Below are 19,739 nucleotides of genomic sequence, written 5' to 3' on the forward strand. Positions count from 1 at the left end.
ATAAGTTTTATGAAAGGCATGTTTAAAATTAATTTCTAAATTTGACTTTATTTTTAATCAAAATTTTTAGCGGTACCTAACAGAAGCAATATATATAAAAAGGAAAGTGAAGTTATTACACCAATGAATCCCTAAGAGCATCTCCAATTGTGCCGTAAAATTAGATGTAAATTGGTATTTCAAAAATTATTTTTGCATCTTTATTTACACCTGGATATATCCATATTCAATTTTTGCTCCAATTTGAAAATTTAAATCTACTTTTTTCCTCTTGTTTATGTAAATATAGATTATTTATTTATTTTACATTTTCTGTCAAAAAATGCAATTTTCATTTCCTTTTCATCTATCCATTAGAGAGATTTTCAATCATTTTGGAGATTTAAATCTATTTTACATCACAGTTGTAGATGCTCTATGGGTATCATCTCCAATACAGTTGTGGATTGCTTAAAAATTTGTTCATATGATAAAAATAGAACTTGTTTAAAAAATTAATTTTCAATTCAAGTTGATAGGGACTTGTCATGATGATGTAACAAAGAAAAAATAGATACTTTTGGGAGTTCCATCTAAATTTAGAACTTTACTGACGTAATAACCCAACAAAATTTATATTTCATAAGCAAATTTAAATGCAGTTTTGTTAATATTTTGAGAAAGCAAAAATCATCTAGCTAGGTAGCAATTCATAGATTGCATTGTAATTTTGTACTTGAGTATTTACTCATTCGACATCAATATCATGCAGATTAAAAGTATTTCGATATATATTTTTTCCCTATCACATCAACTTGATAGACTACTATCTGCTTGCGTTAGAGAAATATCTTTAATAAATTCCTTCCATTTTACTTAGATGGCATAAATTTTAAATCAATTCACGGTTGTATTAGATATGCTTTTATGAGAGATTGATTGATATGATAAATTGTCTTTCCTGTACTTATTTTATTAATCTAACTAAAGTAGGAGCAAGTTAGTCTTTTTATCAAAAAGTCTGTCCTTAATGGTCAATTGAATGGGGAAGTGGGAACCCCCGCGGGGCCTCGGCAAAAGGGTCAATTCTCCCATTAGGTGAAAGATTGAGATATTTCTGCCAAATTTTGAAAGTTAGAGATCAATAACACAGAAACCTTATAATTTGCGCCAATTCCCATTTATTATTGACCCCCGTTTGGTATAATTTATTATCATATGCCATGGCTGAAAATTTTGCAGGCCAGAATTATATATCAAAATAATTTTAAAAATAAAAATAAAATTCAAAACCCAGACGCATCCAAAGTTCGCTGAACGCCACAATACAAAGACAAAAATACGTTTCATTTTCGGAAGTTCGGGTGATGGATTCCATACACACTGTTTGCCTCCAGAAGCAGCGTATTCTTCGATCCGTAAGCTTTTCAATTCACTTAAATTCCCACGTTACATTTTGTTTAATTGGTATTAAATCATTTACATTTTAAAATCCTTTGTTTTTCTTTTCGAGAAGTGTTTTTGCCTTCTAGGGTTTCGGTAAAGCGCAGATCTTTATGAAATCCTTCGAAGTTTTTACGTTAAATCCAATAAAAAGTAGGGTCCTTTAATTTTATAAATTTTCTTATATGTTTATATTTATAGGGATGCATGAAAACTGTGATTTTTACTCCGTTTTGCTCTATCTTTTAACTTTTGGTAGAAAGTTCGACACTAACAAATTCTTGTTTTATGTTATCTAGTTAAGCTTGGAAAAAATGTAAAGTGAGGTTCTCTTGATTAGGGTTTGAAACTCAATGTAATCACATTTATTGAGTTCGAAATGTAGTCTAAGTTGAGTATAATTATTGGAATTTTGTTCTGTTTTGAATGTTTACAGATTCAGTCCAATTATTAGGAAGTGTTTGCATATAAATGGCAGAGTCTTCAGTGGACAGTATATTGGAATTTCTAAGAAGAAATAAATTTAAAAAAGCTGAGGCTGCATTGTGCAATGAACTGTATGATAGACCCGATTTAAATGGGTTTCCTCAAAAACTCACGCTTGAATACAAAGCATCAGGTAGTAAATTGCGCGAAGAAGCAAATGGGGAAAATGTAATTGAAGAAGATGGAAGGATGACCTTTTTGCCAACTAGTGGAGAAGGAGCTAAGGAGCCAACAAGTTCTCCAAGTAGTGGGGAGGTTTCTAAGGAGCTTATTGTGAAGGAAATACAGTGTGGGACGGGGAGAAATGGGTCTGAGAGCAATTGGAAAAGCAATAGTTATCAGCAAGATCAGAGTAAGGTTAATGAGTCAATCAAGACGAGAGATAAGAACGTTACCTTCTCCAAGAGTTCAGATGATACTATGCTTGATTTGTATTCGTGGAAGTACAATCCAGGTAATGGTCTGGTTCCTTCTTATCAAAATGATGGTGAAAACAACTTTTCTGGCTTTCGGGTTCATGGAAAGTCTATGCTGAATTCAACTGAGATTCTCGATAGCAGCAAGGCTAATGCAAAATCAGGGGAAGATGTTAGTAAACCCAAATGGAGTGACAAAAGTCAGCTTAAGGAAGTTGATCAACAGCAAAAGCTAAGTGGCATGTGCTCAAATGACAGCCTTGTGGATAATCCCTGGTCTATAAGTGATGAATCATCACATCAGCCATCAGAGCTGCGGAGAAATTGTTTGGTTAAAATGGTTTTCCCCTTCTCCAAGGGAGACACATCAGCCTGTAATGATAGCGCTTCCGTTATTGGTGGTAAAGAGGAGGGAAAAAGAAAAACAGAACTTGGCGACATTAGGACTGTGATTAAGGATCAAGTGGATGAGGTGGGAAGAGCTCTGTACTTTGGGAAGACTCATGGAGGTGATCCAAAAGATTTCAGTGCATTGGATTTTCCACTCACATCTGAGAATCAGAAGGAAGAGTTACCAAGGTTACCACCAGTGAGACTCAAGTCAGAAGACAAGTCCTTCAGTATTCACTGTGACGAGAAGTTCGAAGATGAACCCGGTCCGAATATCATGAGTGCTGACAATGTCATAGGGTCATTTCTGGATGTGCCTATCGGACAAGAAGGTCTCCCCTCAAATTTACTATGTTTATGGTATACTTAGCATGATTGCTGATATGATGGTTTTTAATTCACATTTTACCTAGGTCAGGGTTTACTGTATGAGAACTAAAATTAGCTAACAAACATACAATGAAAGTAACTGATCATCGCAGGAGAATCATGCTTTCTGTTTCTGCTTTCTTCTGATTTCTATTTAATTGTTAGATGTTTTATTTAGTAATGCACCCAAAAGTTTATTTATTTCTTGAAGATTCAGCTTCATTCAGCTATGCCAAATCAAAAGACAAGCACAACTGCAAAAATAACCATTCAATGCTACAATTTGTTAGAATACTGTTTTTGGTATGAACAATCTGCATTTAGATCAACTTAAGCACAAAAGTTTTGCTTTCCATTAATGCAAAATTATTTCTTTTCCTTATGTTACCTGCAGTTTCATTGTCTAGAATAATGAAAAAGGCAAAGAGAGAGTGGACTGTCTTCCTAAATAGAGATGGAAACTATAACTAGAAAGATTATAATTCTCTTATTCGACGCTTATTTCTCTCTTTATTTTTAACAAGAATTCTCCTGTTTCTCATTTCTTTCAAGTTCATCTCTTTCCTTCTCTTCGGGCAAATCGCAGCCATTAAATTTCTTTTAAGTTTGCATTTCCATTGAGTGACTATTCAATTATTGGCCTCTGTATTTAATACGATTCTCTGCTTATCCTGTCATATAATCTGCGTCTCCTGGTTTTCAATGATCCATTTGTTATTTTTCTTGATTCCTAGTCTCCCTCTTTGACTCCTTTAATTTATGTTGTTCTTCCAAATGATGATGCAGTTGGTAAAAAGACTGGAGGAGGTAATTGGCTTTCAGTAAGTCAGGGTATTGTTGCCGAGGATGCTTCTGATCTTGTTTCTGGTTTTGCAACAATTGGTGACGGGTTGAGTGAATCTGTTGACTATCCAAATGAGTACTGGGACTCTGATGAATACGATGACGATGATGATGTTGGCTACATGCGTCAACCTATTGAAGACGAGGCTTGGTTTTTAGCACATGAAATTGATTACCCAAGTGACAATGAAAAGGGTACAGGACATGGGAGCGTTCCAGACCCTCATGAGCAGGGTCAAAATAAGGACGATGAAGATGATCAATCATTTGCAGAAGAGGATTCCTACTTATCTGGTGAGCAGTATATCCAGTCGAAAAATCTTTCTCCAATTATACCTTCAGGTGATCCTACTGGGCTGTCAGTGACTGAAAATTACAGGAGAAACGATGAGAATGACTTGATCACCCAATATGATGGACAATTGATGGATGAAGAGGAACTAAATTTCATGCGTGCAGAGCCGGTTTGGCAGGGCTTTGTCACGCAGTCAAATGAACTCATCATGCTAGGGGATGGAAAAGCTCTGAATGAGTGTGGAAGGCCTCATCTAGATGATATTTGTGTGGATGACGATCAACATGGTTCTGTCAGATCTATTGGTGTGGGGATTAACAGTAATGCTGCTGATATGGGCAGTGAAGTGAAGGAAACTTTGGTTGGAGGTAGTAGTGAGGGAAACTTTGAGTACTCCCATGATCATCATATTAACACTGGTAGGTCTAAACACTCACAGCATGATCCAGATAATAATATTGGTGAACGAAAAGGGAAAAACAGAATAAGTACACATAACTTCAGTGAAAATACAAAGAGTGATGATAGGTGTGCATTTCCACAAGCAAAAAATCACGTGGATGGAAGCTTTTCATTTCCTCCTCCTAGAGGTGGTCAGTTGGTGTCGACAGGCTCGAATATATCCTTGCGGTCAAGCAAGGACAACAATGCTGTCAGTGATAAAGCTGATGATAATACAGTGTGTAGCAATGACGTACTTGCTTCAAGGAGGCAAAAAAGCACCAACTCTTCGCCTGCCAAGAGCTCAAGGGACGAAAACACTGCTACTGCTGTAGGATCAGTGAATTCTAGTCCATCATCTCTTTCAAATTATGGGTATATTGAGAGAGAGCATGTAAAGAGAGAAGAGGATGCAAAAACATCTAATGTAAGAGAAGATGATCCTGGGGCATCTTTAGAGGATGAGGAGGCTGCTGCCGTGCAAGAGCAAGTGAAGCAGATAAAGGCTCAAGAGGAAGAATTTGAGACCTTCAATCTTAAGATTGTCCACAGGAAAAACAGGCATGCATTTCTTCTATGTAGTTATATGAATTGTTCGACTAATTATTCTTGTTATTCAAAGTCATGCTCTTAAGAGAAATATCCTTGTTATTCACTTTGTGATTACATTGAATAAAGTAGGTTTTCATAACTTCCCATATGTAGAGTTTGAAGTGGAACACATTTGTCTCCTTTTGAATTGGAGTAGGGCTAAATTGAGTAAGTTTACTTGATATTTGGCCTCTGCACTTGGCTACCCAGTGTTTACCTTGTAACCGTGGGCACAATAACTGGTACATCAAAGGTGTGTCTTTCCCGGTCCTCTCGTACCGGGGAAAGGTCCTCTCAATGCTCTAGTGCCTACAATATAGGGAATTGATATGCATGTATGAAGAGAATATTGTAGAATAATATATATACAATGAAGCCTCTATCTTTATTCTAGAGTAGAACTTTATAGACTAAGAGATAGATAGTATGGTCAGAAAGAATTAGTAGGACATTCAATTCTGGCAAAGGGATTATATGGCTACACTCGTCAAAATAACAAAATAGAACTTATTTGCATGTTAACTCTAGTATATGTTGTCAATTTCATCGAAACATCCAAGTATTTTTCTTCTTCTTCTGTACTTTTTCTGTTTTGGTCGACAAACACAGTGGTTCTGTTGGCAGTCTGCCTTGTCTTGTTCATGATTACAAAATGGCAACATTTGGGGCATTACATGGGCATTACTCACAGGTGTTTTACAGGGCTCCTCACTGTGCAGGGGCCCCACATGTATTTAAAAAAAAAAAAAAAAAAAAAAATTTACGTGGACCCCACGCATGTGTGTGGCCTGGCAGGGACCTGTGAAAAAGGTCCCTGTAAGCCTAGCGTTTTCTACATGTTTGACTTAAAGCGTTAAAATTTAAGAATTAAGATAATACACCTCCTTCAATGCTTATTATGTCCGAGTATATGGTGCAGTTAGCTATATTTTCATCTGTACCAATAAAATTGAGTTTGAAGAAAGATTTTGGTTCAAGTTAATTGCATCAAGAGACATCAATCACATCTTGATATATGCTGTTTACCTTGTCAGAGATATCCTTTCTCAAAATCTTCAGGCTATTTCAGAATTTTTGATGTCTTGTGGGTTTCTTTCTACTATGAATAATTTTCTTTTCTTTTTTTAACGTTTAACTTTAGGTCAGTTGTTAACTGGGTTCTGTTTGCTACTCAGAACTGGCTTCGAGGAGGACAAAAGTTTCCATGTTGTTTTAAATTCAGTAATTGCTGGGCGCTATCATGTCACTGAATATCTTGGGTCAGCTGCTTTCAGTAAAGCCATTCAGGCACATGACCTTCATATGGGCATTTGTTTTTCTTTTCGAGAAGTGTTTTTGCCTTCTAGGGTTTCGGTAAAGCGCAGATCTTTATGAAATCCTTCGAAGTTTTTACGTTAAATCCAATAAAAAGTAGGGTCCTTTAATTTTATAAATTTTCTTATATGTTTATATTTATAGGGATGCATGAAAACTGTGATTTTTACTCCGTTTTGCTCTATCTTTTAACTTTTGGTAGAAAGTTCGACACTAACAAATTCTTGTTTTATGTTATCTAGTTAAGCTTGGAAAAAATGTAAAGTGAGGTTCTCTTGATTAGGGTTTGAAACTCAATGTAATCACATTTATTGAGTTCGAAATGTAGTCTAAGTTGAGTATAATTATTGGAATTTTGTTCTGTTTTGAATGTTTACAGATTCAGTCCAATTATTAGGAAGTGTTTGCATATAAATGGCAGAGTCTTCAGTGGACAGTATATTGGAATTTCTAAGAAGAAATAAATTTAAAAAAGCTGAGGCTGCATTGTGCAATGAACTGTATGATAGACCCGATTTAAATGGGTTTCCTCAAAAACTCACGCTTGAATACAAAGCATCAGGTAGTAAATTGCGCGAAGAAGCAAATGGGGAAAATGTAATTGAAGAAGATGGAAGGATGACCTTTTTGCCAACTAGTGGAGAAGGAGCTAAGGAGCCAACAAGTTCTCCAAGTAGTGGGGAGGTTTCTAAGGAGCTTATTGTGAAGGAAATACAGTGTGGGACGGGGAGAAATGGGTCTGAGAGCAATTGGAAAAGCAATAGTTATCAGCAAGATCAGAGTGAGGTTAATGAGTCAATCAAGACGAGAGATAAGAACGTTACCTTCTCCAAGAGTTCAGATGATACTATGCTTGATTTGTATTCGTGGAAGTACAATCCAGGTAATGGTCTGGTTCCTTCTTATCAAAATGATGGTGAAAACAACTTTTCTGGCTTTCGGGTTCATGGAAAGTCTATGCTGAATTCAACTGAGATTCTCGATAGCAGCAAGGCTAATGCAAAATCAGGGGAAGATGTTAGTAAACCCAAATGGAGTGACAAAAGTCAGCTTAAGGAAGTTGATCAACAGCAAAAGCTAAGTGGCATGTGCTCAAATGACAGCCTTGTGGATAATCCCTGGTCTATAAGTGATGAATCATCACATCAGCCATCAGAGCTGCGGAGAAATTGTTTGGTTAAAATGGTTTTCCCCTTCTCCAAGGGAGACACATCAGCCTGTTATGATAGCGCTTCCGTTATTGGTGGTAAAGAGGAGGGAAAAAGAAAAACAGAACTTGGCGACATTAGGACTGTGATTAAGGATCAAGTGGATGAGGTGGGAAGAGCTCTGTACTTTGGGAAGACTCATGGAGGTGATCCAAAAGATTTCAGTGCATTGGATTTTCCACTCACATCTGAGAATCAGAAGGAAGAGTTACCAAGGTTACCACCAGTGAGACTCAAGTCAGAAGACAAGTCCTTCAGTATTCACTGTGACGAGAAGTTCGAAGATGAACCCGGTCCGAATATCATGAGTGCTGACAATGTCATAGGGTCATTTCTGGATGTGCCTATCGGACAAGAAGGTCTCCCCTCAAATTTACTATGTTTATGGTATACTTAGCATGATTGCTGATATGATGGTTTTTAATTCACATTTTACCTAGGTCAGGGTTTACTGTATGAGAACTAAAATTAGCTAACAAACATACAATGAAAGTAACTGATCATCGCAGGAGAATCATGCTTTCTGTTTCTGCTTTCTTCTGATTTCTATTTAATTGTTAGATGTTTTATTTAGTAATGCACCCAAAAGTTTATTTATTTCTTGAAGATTCAGCTTCATTCAGCTATGCCAAATCAAAAGACAAGCACAACTGCAAAAATAACCATTCAATGCTACAATTTGTTAGAATACTGTTTTTGGTATGAACAATCTGCATTTAGATCAACTTAAGCACAAAAGTTTTGCTTTCCATTAATGCAAAATTATTTCTTTTCCTTATGTTACCTGCAGTTTCATTGTCTAGAATAATGAAAAAGGCAAAGAGAGAGTGGACTGTCTTCCTAAATAGAGATGGAAACTATAACTAGAAAGATTATAATTCTCTTATTCGACGCTTATTTCTCTCTTTATTTTTAACAAGAATTCTCCTGTTTCTCATTTCTTTCAAGTTCATCTCTTTCCTTCTCTTCGGGCAAATCGCAGCCATTAAATTTCTTTTAAGTTTGCATTTCCATTGAGTGACTATTCAATTATTGGCCTCTGTATTTAATACGATTCTCTGCTTATCCTGTCATATAATCTGCGTCTCCTGGTTTTCAATGATCCATTTGTTATTTTTCTTGATTCCTAGTCTCCCTCTTTGACTCCTTTAATTTATGTTGTTCTTCCAAATGATGATGCAGTTGGTAAAAAGACTGGAGGAGGTAATTGGCTTTCAGTAAGTCAGGGTATTGTTGCCGAGGATGCTTCTGATCTTGTTTCTGGTTTTGCAACAATTGGTGACGGGTTGAGTGAATCTGTTGACTATCCAAATGAGTACTGGGACTCTGATGAATACGATGACGATGATGATGTTGGCTACATGCGTCAACCTATTGAAGACGAGGCTTGGTTTTTAGCACATGAAATTGATTACCCAAGTGACAATGAAAAGGGTACAGGACATGGGAGCGTTCCAGACCCTCATGAGCAGGGTCAAAATAAGGACGATGAAGATGATCAATCATTTGCAGAAGAGGATTCCTACTTATCTGGTGAGCAGTATATCCAGTCGAAAAATCTTTCTCCAATTATACCTTCAGGTGATCCTACTGGGCTGTCAGTGACTGAAAATTACAGGAGAAACGATGAGAATGACTTGATCACCCAATATGATGGACAATTGATGGATGAAGAGGAACTAAATTTCATGCGTGCAGAGCCGGTTTGGCAGGGCTTTGTCACGCAGTCAAATGAACTCATCATGCTAGGGGATGGAAAAGCTCTGAATGAGTGTGGAAGGCCTCATCTAGATGATATTTGTGTGGATGACGATCAACATGGTTCTGTCAGATCTATTGGTGTGGGGATTAACAGTAATGCTGCTGATATGGGCAGTGAAGTGAAGGAAACTTTGGTTGGAGGTAGTAGTGAGGGAAACTTTGAGTACTCCCATGATCATCATATTAACACTGGTAGGTCTAAACACTCACAGCATGATCCAGATAATAATATTGGTGAACGAAAAGGGAAAAACAGAATAAGTACACATAACTTCAGTGAAAATACAAAGAGTGATGATAGGTGTGCATTTCCACAAGCAAAAAATCACGTGGATGGAAGCTTTTCATTTCCTCCTCCTAGAGGTGGTCAGTTGGTGTCGACAGGCTCGAATATATCCTTGTGGTCAAGCAAGGACAACAATGCTGTCAGTGATAAAGCTGATGATAATACAGTGTGTAGCAATGACGTACTTGCTTCAAGGAGGCAAAAAAGCACCAACTCTTCGCCTGCCAAGAGCTCAAGGGACGAAAACACTGCTACTGCTGTAGGATCAGTGAATTCTAGTCCATCATCTCTTTCAAATTATGGGTATATTGAGAGAGAGCATGTAAAGAGAGAAGAGGATGCAAAAACATCTAATGTAAGAGAAGATGATCCTGGGGCATCTTTAGAGGATGAGGAGGCTGCTGCCGTGCAAGAGCAAGTGAAGCAGATAAAGGCTCAAGAGGAAGAATTTGAGACCTTCAATCTTAAGATTGTCCACAGGAAAAACAGGCATGCATTTCTTCTATGTAGTTATATGAATTGTTCGACTAATTATTCTTGTTATTCAAAGTCATGCTCTTAAGAGAAATATCCTTGTTATTCACTTTGTGATTACATTGAATAAAGTAGGTTTTCATAACTTCCCATATGTAGAGTTTGAAGTGGAACACATTTGTCTCCTTTTGAATTGGAGTAGGGCTAAATTGAGTAAGTTTACTTGATATTTGGCCTCTGCACTTGGCTACCCAGTGTTTACCTTGTAACCGTGGGCACAATAACTGGTACATCAAAGGTGTGTCTTTCCCGGTTCTCTCGTACCTGGGAAAGGTCCTCTCAATGCTCTGGTGCCTACAATATAGGGAATTGATATGCATGTATGAAGAGAATATTGTAGAATAATATATATACAATGAAGCCTCTATCTTTATTCTAGAGTAGAACTTTATAGACTAAGAGATAGATAGTATGGTCAGAAAGAATTAGTAGGACATTCAATTCTGGCAAAGGGATTATATGGCTACACTCGTCAAAATAACAAAATAGAACTTATTTGCATGTTAACTCTAGTATATGTTGTCAATTTCATCGAAACATCCAAGTATTTTTCTTCTTCTTCTGTACTTTTTCTGTTTTGGTCGACAAACACAGTGGTTCTGTTGGCAGTCTGCCTTGTCTTGTTCATGATTACAAAATGGCAACATTTGGGGCATTACATGGGCATTACTCACAGGTGTTTTACAGGGCTCCTCACTGTGCAGGGGCCCCACATGTATTTAAAAAAAAAAAAAAAAAAAAAAAATTTACGTGGACCCCACGCATGTGTGTGGCCTGGCAGGGACCTGTGAAAAAGGTCCCTGTAAGCCTAGCGTTTTCTACATGTTTGACTTAAAGCGTTAAAATTTAAGAATTAAGATAATACACCTCCTTCAATGCTTATTATGTCCGAGTATATGGTGCAGTTAGCTATATTTTCATCTGTACCAATAAAATTGAGTTTGAAGAAAGATTTTGGTTCAAGTTAATTGCATCAAGAGACATCAATCACATCTTGATATATGCTGTTTACCTTGTCAGAGATATCCTTTCTCAAAATCTTCAGGCTATTTCAGAATTTTTGATGTCTTGTGGGTTTCTTTCTACTATGAATAATTTTCTTTTCTTTTTTTAACGTTTAACTTTAGGTCAGTTGTTAACTGGGTTCTGTTTGCTACTCAGAACTGGCTTTGAGGAGGACAAAAGTTTCCATGTTGTTTTAAATTCAGTAATTGCTGGGCGCTATCATGTCACTGAATATCTTGGGTCAGCTGCTTTCAGTAAAGCCATTCAGGCACATGACCTTCATATGGGCATGGATGTGTGCGTGAAGATTATAAAGAATAACAAGGATTTTTTTGATCAGAGCCTCGACGAGATAAAACTTCTTAAGTATGTGAACAAGCACGATCCTGCTGACAAGTATCACATTCTTCGGTTGTATGATTATTTCTATTATCGAGTAAGTTGGCACTTGTACCCCTCAACTTCTACTCCTATTTAGATTTAAATTGCTATAATTTTCCTCCTAATAGTTATTTTGCAATTTTACGGTGTACATGTGATTCATTGAAATTCGTAACTTGTCCTTTAATTCCTGTCATTTCTAAGATATGCCTAATATGTGCTAGGTATGAAAGTTTTTATGAGGTGTTTTCCACTAACTGAAGAGGCGCAAACATGTTGTTATGAGTTTTCCATAATAATTTGATTTGAGAGTGATTGTTTTAGGTACTTAGGTCCGATTAGTAATATGGAAGCATGAATTGACTAGGATTAATGTATGGGTTTAAATTGGTTAGATAAATAGAGAAGAGATCCACCAAAAGACAAGTTATGCAGAATGATTATTTACTTGCTATGTTTTGTGGTGCTGACTTTTAAACAGTTAAAGGGCAAGTGTTCACCTGGTGAACATAGTAGAAAGTAAGATGTCAAGATGGATATGTTGATATACTAAAATGTTTAAAATGAAAAATGAGCTGCATGTTTTCCAATTGACTTTAGGTTATTACCTGCTAATTACCATCATGTTGCTTTAGCCTAAACCTTTGTTGACCATATTCATAATTTTCAAACTAAGATCAATTAATAAATTTTTTAGGGTAATGAAAAATTGAAGTTTATTGTTGACGTACCTTGTAGGCATTGAGAACTGGATGTGGGTAATTATGTCATGGTTTTGTATTTCACAGAAGCGATATAACAAATTCATCAAGAAGCTTCATGTTCAATTACTTGGAATTAATGTTTGTTTATTTGATTGGCCATCGCATATAAATACAAGTCCTATTTCAGCATAGCAAATTTATTTCCTTATCGAGATGCATTCAAATCGCAGTTTCATTTTCTCCTTAGCACAATCCTTTGTTCCAGTTATACATATTCCTCCCACTTTTAGATATGGTAATCATTGTTAGAGGATCAGTACGTTTCTACATGAATTGTTATTAGTTTCTATACATGGTTCGAAGAAAAAATCTTTCACCTTGAAAAGGTTTCTGCAGTATAACTCATCAGTCACCAGGGTCAAGGTGTTTTTAGTCAGGAATCAATAGTGGACTTGGCATTGCAAACATGCCAAAATTGGTCACTTATTATAGGCAGAAAAATAAGTGTAGATTAGGAATTATTATTATTTATTTATTTTCTGTCCCTAATTATTAGGCTTAAGTTGAGAAACTTTCCATTTTGATTTTAGGCAGTTTTCCTTCTCTAAATAAAAGATTTTTTAATAATTTGGTGTATTGAAATTTTTTCCGACAATTCCTTTCCAAATGCTCTAGTTCTTCTGTATTTCTCCACTGTAATCTCTCTCTTCTCCCACACGTTCTGCATCAGTAAGTTTATAAAAATGCATGTAAATATATTTACCAAATGTTAAATTTTTGCATATGGTTTTGTCACTTGTAAGAATATTTTCTTTTGTTATTTTAGAGATATATGGCATAAAACTGTCATTCACCCATAGAATAGGTCCTATTATATCATGGAGCTTAGCAGCAATATTATATGCCCTGGCTTATACTGCAACGAACTTTTGGTGGCATAATCAATTAATGCTTATCCGTGGACTTGCATCTTGCAAGTGTACTCGTCCTCTTCCCCCTCTTCTTTTTCAAGGTTGAAAGCTATGAGAGAATCTTAGTTGATGTGTTTTTAGTGCATATTTTGGTGACAGGCTCATTGGTGGAAACTTAATGATCAATTTATCCTCTATAAGTCAGATAGCTAATAAGACAAAAATTGTGTGAAGAAATATCTATGGGGTTACTTCACTTTGATATGCATGTGGTGATAGTTGTCATTCTTATATTGCATGCATGATGCATCTAGGGATGGTAAACGAGCCGAGCGACTCGTTGGCTTGCGAAAACGGGGCTTAGGGGTGGCTCGGGTTCTTAAAAATATGAGCTCGAGCCGAGTAGGGGGCTCGATCCAACGAGTCGAGCCTACTCTGCTCGTCGAGCCCACGAGTGGCTCGTGGGCTCGTCAAACCGAGCTCGAGCTCAGCTCGTTTTCCACGAGCCACGAGCCCTAGCCGAGCTTGCTCGGCTCGGCCCATTGCCATCCCTAGATGCATTTTTATAAGTATTTCAGTCTCATCAATGATGCATCTTTATTAGTTTATCAGAATTTAATTTGATCAATGTTTGGTGCTTGAAAGTAGCTTCTAACCTCTCTTGTATTTGCAGGAGCACTTGTTAATTGTATGTGAATTGCTGAAAGCAAACCTATATGAGTTCCATAAGTTTAATAGAGAATCTGGAGGAGAGGTCTACTTTACAATGCCAAGACTGCAGGTGGGTGACATGGCATTTTATATGCGCCTTTATCTTATTGGAGGGTGATTTCTGACTTAAGAATTTTATCATGCAGTCGATTACCATTCAGTGTTTGGAAGCACTTCAATTCTTACATGGTCTTGGCCTCATACATTGTGATTTGAAGCCTGAGAATATTTTGGTGAAAAGTTATAGTAGATGTGAAGTGAAGGTCATTGATCTGGGGAGTAGTTGTTTTGAAACAGATCATCTTTGTTCGTATGTTCAATCAAGGTCCTATCGTGCGCCAGAGGTTATTCTGGGACTTCCATATGATAAAAAGATCGATATCTGGTCACTTGGCTGCATCTTGGCAGAACTATGTACTGGCAATGTAAGTTCTTTGCTTTTCTAGCAATATTATTCTAGTAATACCTGTAACAGGGTCAACTGAGAAAGCGCGTTTCTCTACAAATAGTATTTATTTTCCTTTCTATTGTACTCTATGTGCCTTTGCATTGAAAATTATACTATGTTCAATGATGCTGTGCACACTTGTTCAAGTATCTAGGGTAAGTTATGCCGGTCATTTTTGTGTGTGCGTGCAAAATCGTTCTCAGAAAAGACCTTTTCACTAGGTCCTCTGATGTAGGAAATGAGAACTCATTTATGGCGAACAACCCGCACCCTGATGTACACAGCTGAATATATGATGTCAAATGTATTGCACTGATCGGTGGGCTGTGAAGCATCAGGAATGGAACTACATCGGAGGTCATAATGAAATTACTGAAATGAATATGTATTAATGCATATTTCCATGAAGAGTAGTTGGACAATTTTTGTACTTGCAAATGAAATTTATGCTTTCAGAATGACTCTTTCACCCTCGAATGATTTTGGTGGGTGCAAGTAAAGGTGCCGGGCTACATCCATACTTGAGTTGTGCGGTGTTCAATTCATTGTGGCCTGATCACACTTTTAAATTCTCGTCATCACAATGCAGAAACATAGTTGTTAATTACATGCCTAAGCTGCATGTAAAGCGCAGTTAGGCATCGTAGGTACGAAACAGCGCCTTTTACAAATTGTAAAAAGGCACACATCACAGGAAAATAAGAGTTGAAATAATAGCACTCTTTTTAGGTTTTGGTTTTATATTCCATCGGAAGTAATGAATTTATTCCTTCTTTTAGTGTTAATTTATTTGTTGCATATAGTAGATGAGTTTCCTAACTGCATAGAAAAATCTTATTCTCAAAATTAAGTGCTTAATTAACTGTGTGAAATTAACTGATATTTGCAATTTACTTATTGAATACATTGTGCAGATATGAAGAATTTTGTTTAGTTGTACTATTTGTTTTGCTTCTGTGAAGTGTACTCCTCTGTTCTTTGCACGTAACCCCAGTGAAACTTAGTAGCTTACGCCAGTTGAAGTCAGTGCACTGGCAAAATTCCAGGTCTTGAATCATAAGAGGATAATAATTTAGTGGTTGGCAATGAGAAGCTTAATTATCTTGAATTTTGGTTGGTTCGGTAAATTTGGTCTTACTATTTATACATGCATGAACAAAAAATCTTTATAATTTGTATTTTCTGTTGTTAGAAATCAAGTTATATGCCATGATGTTATTCGTGATTTTGTCTAGCATATTAGCATTATCTAAAGACTTGCTGAACCTTCGATGATTTGTTGCTGCTGATTGCTGTTGGTACCTCTTGGATCCTGACAATAATACGTAATATGCTCTTGACCCGTTTTTAGGTACTCTTCCAAAATGATTCTTCCGCGACTTTACTTGCTCGAGTTATTGGAATCATAGGCCCGATTGACCAAGAGATGCTTGTTAGAGGACGAGATACATACAAATATTTCACCAAAAATCACATGCTTTATGAACGGAACCAGGTAATACTGTTTGCTGTCATGTTCGGTTGTTACTTCAAATTACAAGCCCAACAAACAAGAAATCTCTATTAAATGCTAAGAATCATTGTGCAACTGAAACAACATATATTTTTTCTGTAGCATGATTTATCTAGGACAGGCATGGATTGGGACCCAAATGAACATTTATTTGAACTGTCCTTATTTTGCATTTCTTATCTTCTTTCCTTTAATATTTGTCATAGGATTCCCATCCACCATATTTTTCGTCCCCATACATATACGGGGACTAAACATAAGTTAATAAGTAGACTGAAAATTCAAGTTCGTGTTTATAGAGGCTGAGTTTGAGTTTTTTATATCAGCTACTGATTGGGTCACCGCCAAACAAATGTTTAGATAGGTTCTACCTTGACTAAGTCTATTAATGGATTTGCCCTGTGATTGACTCCCTTGAGGCACGTGACTCTTTAGAAGGCAATGTTATTAATGGGCATATAGACCTAGGCCTCGTTTGGTAGTGCTTTTTCACTACAAAAAATTGATTTTTTGACCTTCATTTCATTATTCCAGTCGCTATTTTTGACTTCTTCACTCACATGTGACCTCCGCTTTTCTCCCTAATAGTAAAAAAATCAATTCTCAAAATCATTACCAAACGGGCCCCTAAACTTTTTAACAGTTGATCCCCCCCTTTTTTTTTTTTCCTTTACGCTTATGAGTTTTAGCTAGCTCTATGGCATTTCTCCAAGTAAATATAGGATGCTTCTATTTTCAAGCATTTGGTTTATTTGTAGTCTTTTGATGAGGTCATTGTGTGAAGAAAGATTGGTGTGAGCTAGCTACAGTGGCACACACATCGACAAGAAAAAAATTCGACGATAATGTACTAAACTTACGGAAAGCAGGAGGTGCTACATGAAAGAACTTAACTCATGCAGCCGAACTGACAGTGCAGGATGAGGATGAGGATGATTAGTAAATGAAGCTAACGGAAGATTCATCGGAAATTCACGTGAGGCAGAAACATGCTTTTTTGAAGTGGGAACATAATGTTAAATGCTTTGTGCCACTTGCCTTGCAATACTCAATTATAGAGGGAAAATATTAAGCCCCAGTTTGGTCGCCATTTTTTCTAAAACTCATTTTCAACCACATTCTCCCAAAATAATTTTGTATGTGGATATAAATTTGTACTACTTTTTAACAACACACTCTCCAAAAAAAAATCATTTTCACAAAATCTATTCTCCAAAAATTTCTACCCAACGGGGGCTAAATCATGGATGTCAGACTTTAGGAAGAACATTTACATCTTTGCAATACTAAACAGTCATAGTATTCATTGAAATCTTTACTACTAAATTTGTGCTATTGGACACAATGTGCTTGTGCATGTGTGTGTTAGATCCTTATTATGCCATACTTCTTCTTCTCGCTTGTCCTTGATTATTATGTATTTTCTTCTTAAGCTAGCATTTGGAGAACAATGCTACTGCAGTGTTGGTGACTGTCAACATTTAGCTTTAAGTGCTTTTTTGGGCTTAAAAAGTACCTAATAAGGAGCTTTTAAGCATGGCCACGTGTGCTCTAGCGTGCACCAGATAAGATCCTTTTATTATTTAACTGAATTGAATGCAAAGGTAACTGAGCCAAAAAATGGTGCATGTGTCTATTAGTTTTACGTTGTATATGCTATTATGAATGTATCACCGGTACAATTCATTGTTATCAAATTGTCGAAGATTCTCCCTCTTCTATCATTTTACATAATCTTGTTTATCTTGCTCAGGAAACCAACAGACTGGAGTACTTGATACCGAAAAAGTCATCCTTGAGGCATCGGTTGCCAATGGGAGACCAGGGCTTCATTGACTTTGTTGTTCATCTACTCGAGATAAACCCCAAGAAGCGCCCTTCTGCTTCAGAGGCTTTGAAACATCCTTGGCTTCAATACCCTTATGAGCCAATATCATCTTGAGGAATTCAAGATTCATGAGTCGAGTGTTCTCCACTAGAGTACTCGTATAGGTTTTTCAACAAGAGGGTGGAAAAGATGCTGGCGACGTTTAATTGTAAGTTTCTATTCGTCTGCAATTGATCTTCTGTGAACGCCTATTCCTTCAATTGGAATGTGTGTTATGGTTTTGACGGTGAAATACATCTTCCATATAACTGCATTGTATTCTCATCTATTCTGAACTGAAATTTAATAGCCTATACGGAATGACTAGGGTTTTTCATCTTTCCTTGTGTCTTGTTTGGTGGAAGGGGAAGTGTTCACTCTTGTTTGTACATAATTTGTGATCATTCTTTGAGGTTATTGTGTAATAGCTGCTTACCGTTACCCATTTTGATTAATTTTTACTCATTTTTGTGGGTTGTATCATTGTGAAACAAGCAAGCCAGGTAACATGTTTGGCTTGGCTAACCTTTTTTGCTGTATTGAATCGTCTTTAACTTGTGAATATGTTTGTTACAGCCATGTTTTCTTGAACTGCTTTCGACACAGTAAAGGAAAAAAAGATTTTTGAGATGGAAACATATGTTCTTATGAAATTAGTCCAGAGTTGACAGTAAAGCTTGTGATTAGGGGTGTGACAATGGACTGAGCGGGTTCGATTGTTCTCATTGCAAAAATTGAAAAACAAAGCACTTGTTTGGTCTAATTAAAATTCAGGTTTTTAGTAGATTTTGACAAAAGTTGATAAAATATGTAGTTATAGCCTCCGTTTGGTGTGATGAAAAATAAGATTTTTAGTAATGAAAACTTGTAATTCCAAGAAATGAATTATTAGAATTATCTGTTGATTTTTACTTTGTTTTTAATCCAAAATTTAATTCATACCAATACCAAACAGGGGTATAGTAATTCAATTTTAAATTTTGCAGAAAACAGAATCTCTAGGGACTAATTTGAAGCACACAAGCGATGGGGATTGATGTGAGGCATCATGAAGTCAAAACTTCAGGGTCCAAATTACAGCTTTCAAAAACATAAGGTGCAATTTGCCTAAATTATAAAGTTTATGCACCAATTTGCAGATAGATGAAAATTCAGGAGCTCTTTTGTAGAATCCAGAAACTTCGAGGATCAATTTGAATACTTGGGCAGGGCCATATACTTCTTTGATGGCACAAGGTTATTTTTGAGGCTGCAGGAGCAGCGCAGAACCATGAAGTTAGCAAGTCAATGTCTTAGGACGGAAAAAGCGTGCATGAATTTACCGGCCTTTTGAATACAAGAAAGATAATTAATCTTAAAGAAGATATGCATAATATGAGGTTAAAAAACTATTTAACTTCGTAAGGAAAAGATCGAGCAAGGGCGTAGTCAGGATTTCATTCCAGTTGGGACAATTAGACCGTGTTTGGTGCTATTAAAAATCAAAATTTTTAATATAAGTCAAAGTTAACAATTAGTTTTACTTATATCAATGGATCTACAACTTTTCAATTACACATTCATCAATTTTTATCAAAATTTACTAAAAATTTGATTTTAATTCTCACTAAACAGGAGCTTAAGTTAAAATTACTAAGTTGACCTTTCTAAGGATTGTTATTAGTAAACGTTTAAGGAGTGGGGAGAAAATGTAAAATAAAAATTATATAACGGACTGATATGGATTCACCAATGGTTATGAGCCTAACTGAGACTGACATGGACTTCGAGTTTAAGAGCGTGTGCAGCGTGCTAAATCAAGAAGCAATTATTCCCTAAAATTAAAAACAAGATTACATTCGGA

General features: G+C 36.4%; 2 protein-coding genes across 3 annotated transcripts; both read left to right on the forward strand.

Annotated features, from left to right (window-relative positions):
- Positions 1-1,098: 1,098 nt before the first annotated feature.
- LOC111406482 lies at positions 1,099-6,964 on the forward strand. Its single transcript, XM_023035899.1, has 6 exons — positions 1,099-1,397; positions 1,859-3,046; positions 3,870-5,223; positions 6,429-6,606; positions 6,712-6,726; positions 6,947-6,964. The coding sequence occupies exons 2-6, from the start codon at positions 1,894-1,896 to the stop codon at positions 6,962-6,964; spliced, it is 2,718 nt and encodes a 905-aa protein (XP_022891667.1). The 5' UTR covers positions 1,099-1,397; positions 1,859-1,893.
- On the forward strand, positions 6,926-19,114 carry LOC111405340. Of its 2 annotated transcripts, XR_002704761.1 has the most exons (8): positions 6,926-8,134; positions 8,958-10,311; positions 11,518-11,797; positions 14,031-14,138; positions 14,215-14,493; positions 15,868-16,011; positions 17,783-18,065; positions 18,883-19,114. XR_002704761.1 is itself a non-coding variant. In XM_023034167.1 (7 exons), exons 1-7 carry the CDS (start codon positions 6,982-6,984, stop codon positions 17,969-17,971), a joined length of 3,507 nt encoding a protein of 1,168 aa, XP_022889935.1. In that variant the 5' UTR covers positions 6,926-6,981; the 3' UTR covers positions 17,972-18,469. The 2 variants fall into 2 exon arrangements, 1 of the variants encoding a protein (XP_022889935.1); XM_023034167.1 differs by lacking the exon at positions 18,883-19,114 and having other exon boundaries at positions 17,783-18,469.
- The last annotated feature ends 625 nt before the right edge of the window (positions 19,115-19,739 follow it).

The sequence above is a fragment of the Olea europaea genome, chromosome 12, assembly GCF_002742605.1.
Source record: "Olea europaea var. sylvestris chromosome 12, O_europaea_v1, whole genome shotgun sequence".
NCBI lineage: Eukaryota > Viridiplantae > Streptophyta > Magnoliopsida > Lamiales > Oleaceae > Olea > Olea europaea.

Excerpts from the sequence above, each read along its gene's own strand:
- LOC111406482 (XM_023035899.1), top strand. The coding sequence starts at position 1,894 with ATGGCAGAGTCTTCAGTGGACAGTATATTGGAATTTCTAAGAAGAAAT. Across the intron at positions 3,047-3,869 it reads TGTGCCTATCGGACAAGAAG|TTGGTAAAAAGACTGGAGGA; the intron begins GTCTCCCCTCAA and ends ATGATGATGCAG. Across the intron at positions 5,224-6,428 it reads ATTGTCCACAGGAAAAACAG|AACTGGCTTCGAGGAGGACA; the intron begins GCATGCATTTCT and ends TTTGCTACTCAG.
- LOC111405340 (XM_023034167.1), top strand. The coding sequence starts at position 6,982 with ATGGCAGAGTCTTCAGTGGACAGTATATTGGAATTTCTAAGAAGAAAT. Across the intron at positions 11,798-14,030 it reads ATGATTATTTCTATTATCGA|GAGCACTTGTTAATTGTATG; the intron begins GTAAGTTGGCAC and ends TTGTATTTGCAG. Across the intron at positions 14,494-15,867 it reads CAGAACTATGTACTGGCAAT|GTACTCTTCCAAAATGATTC; the intron begins GTAAGTTCTTTG and ends ACCCGTTTTTAG.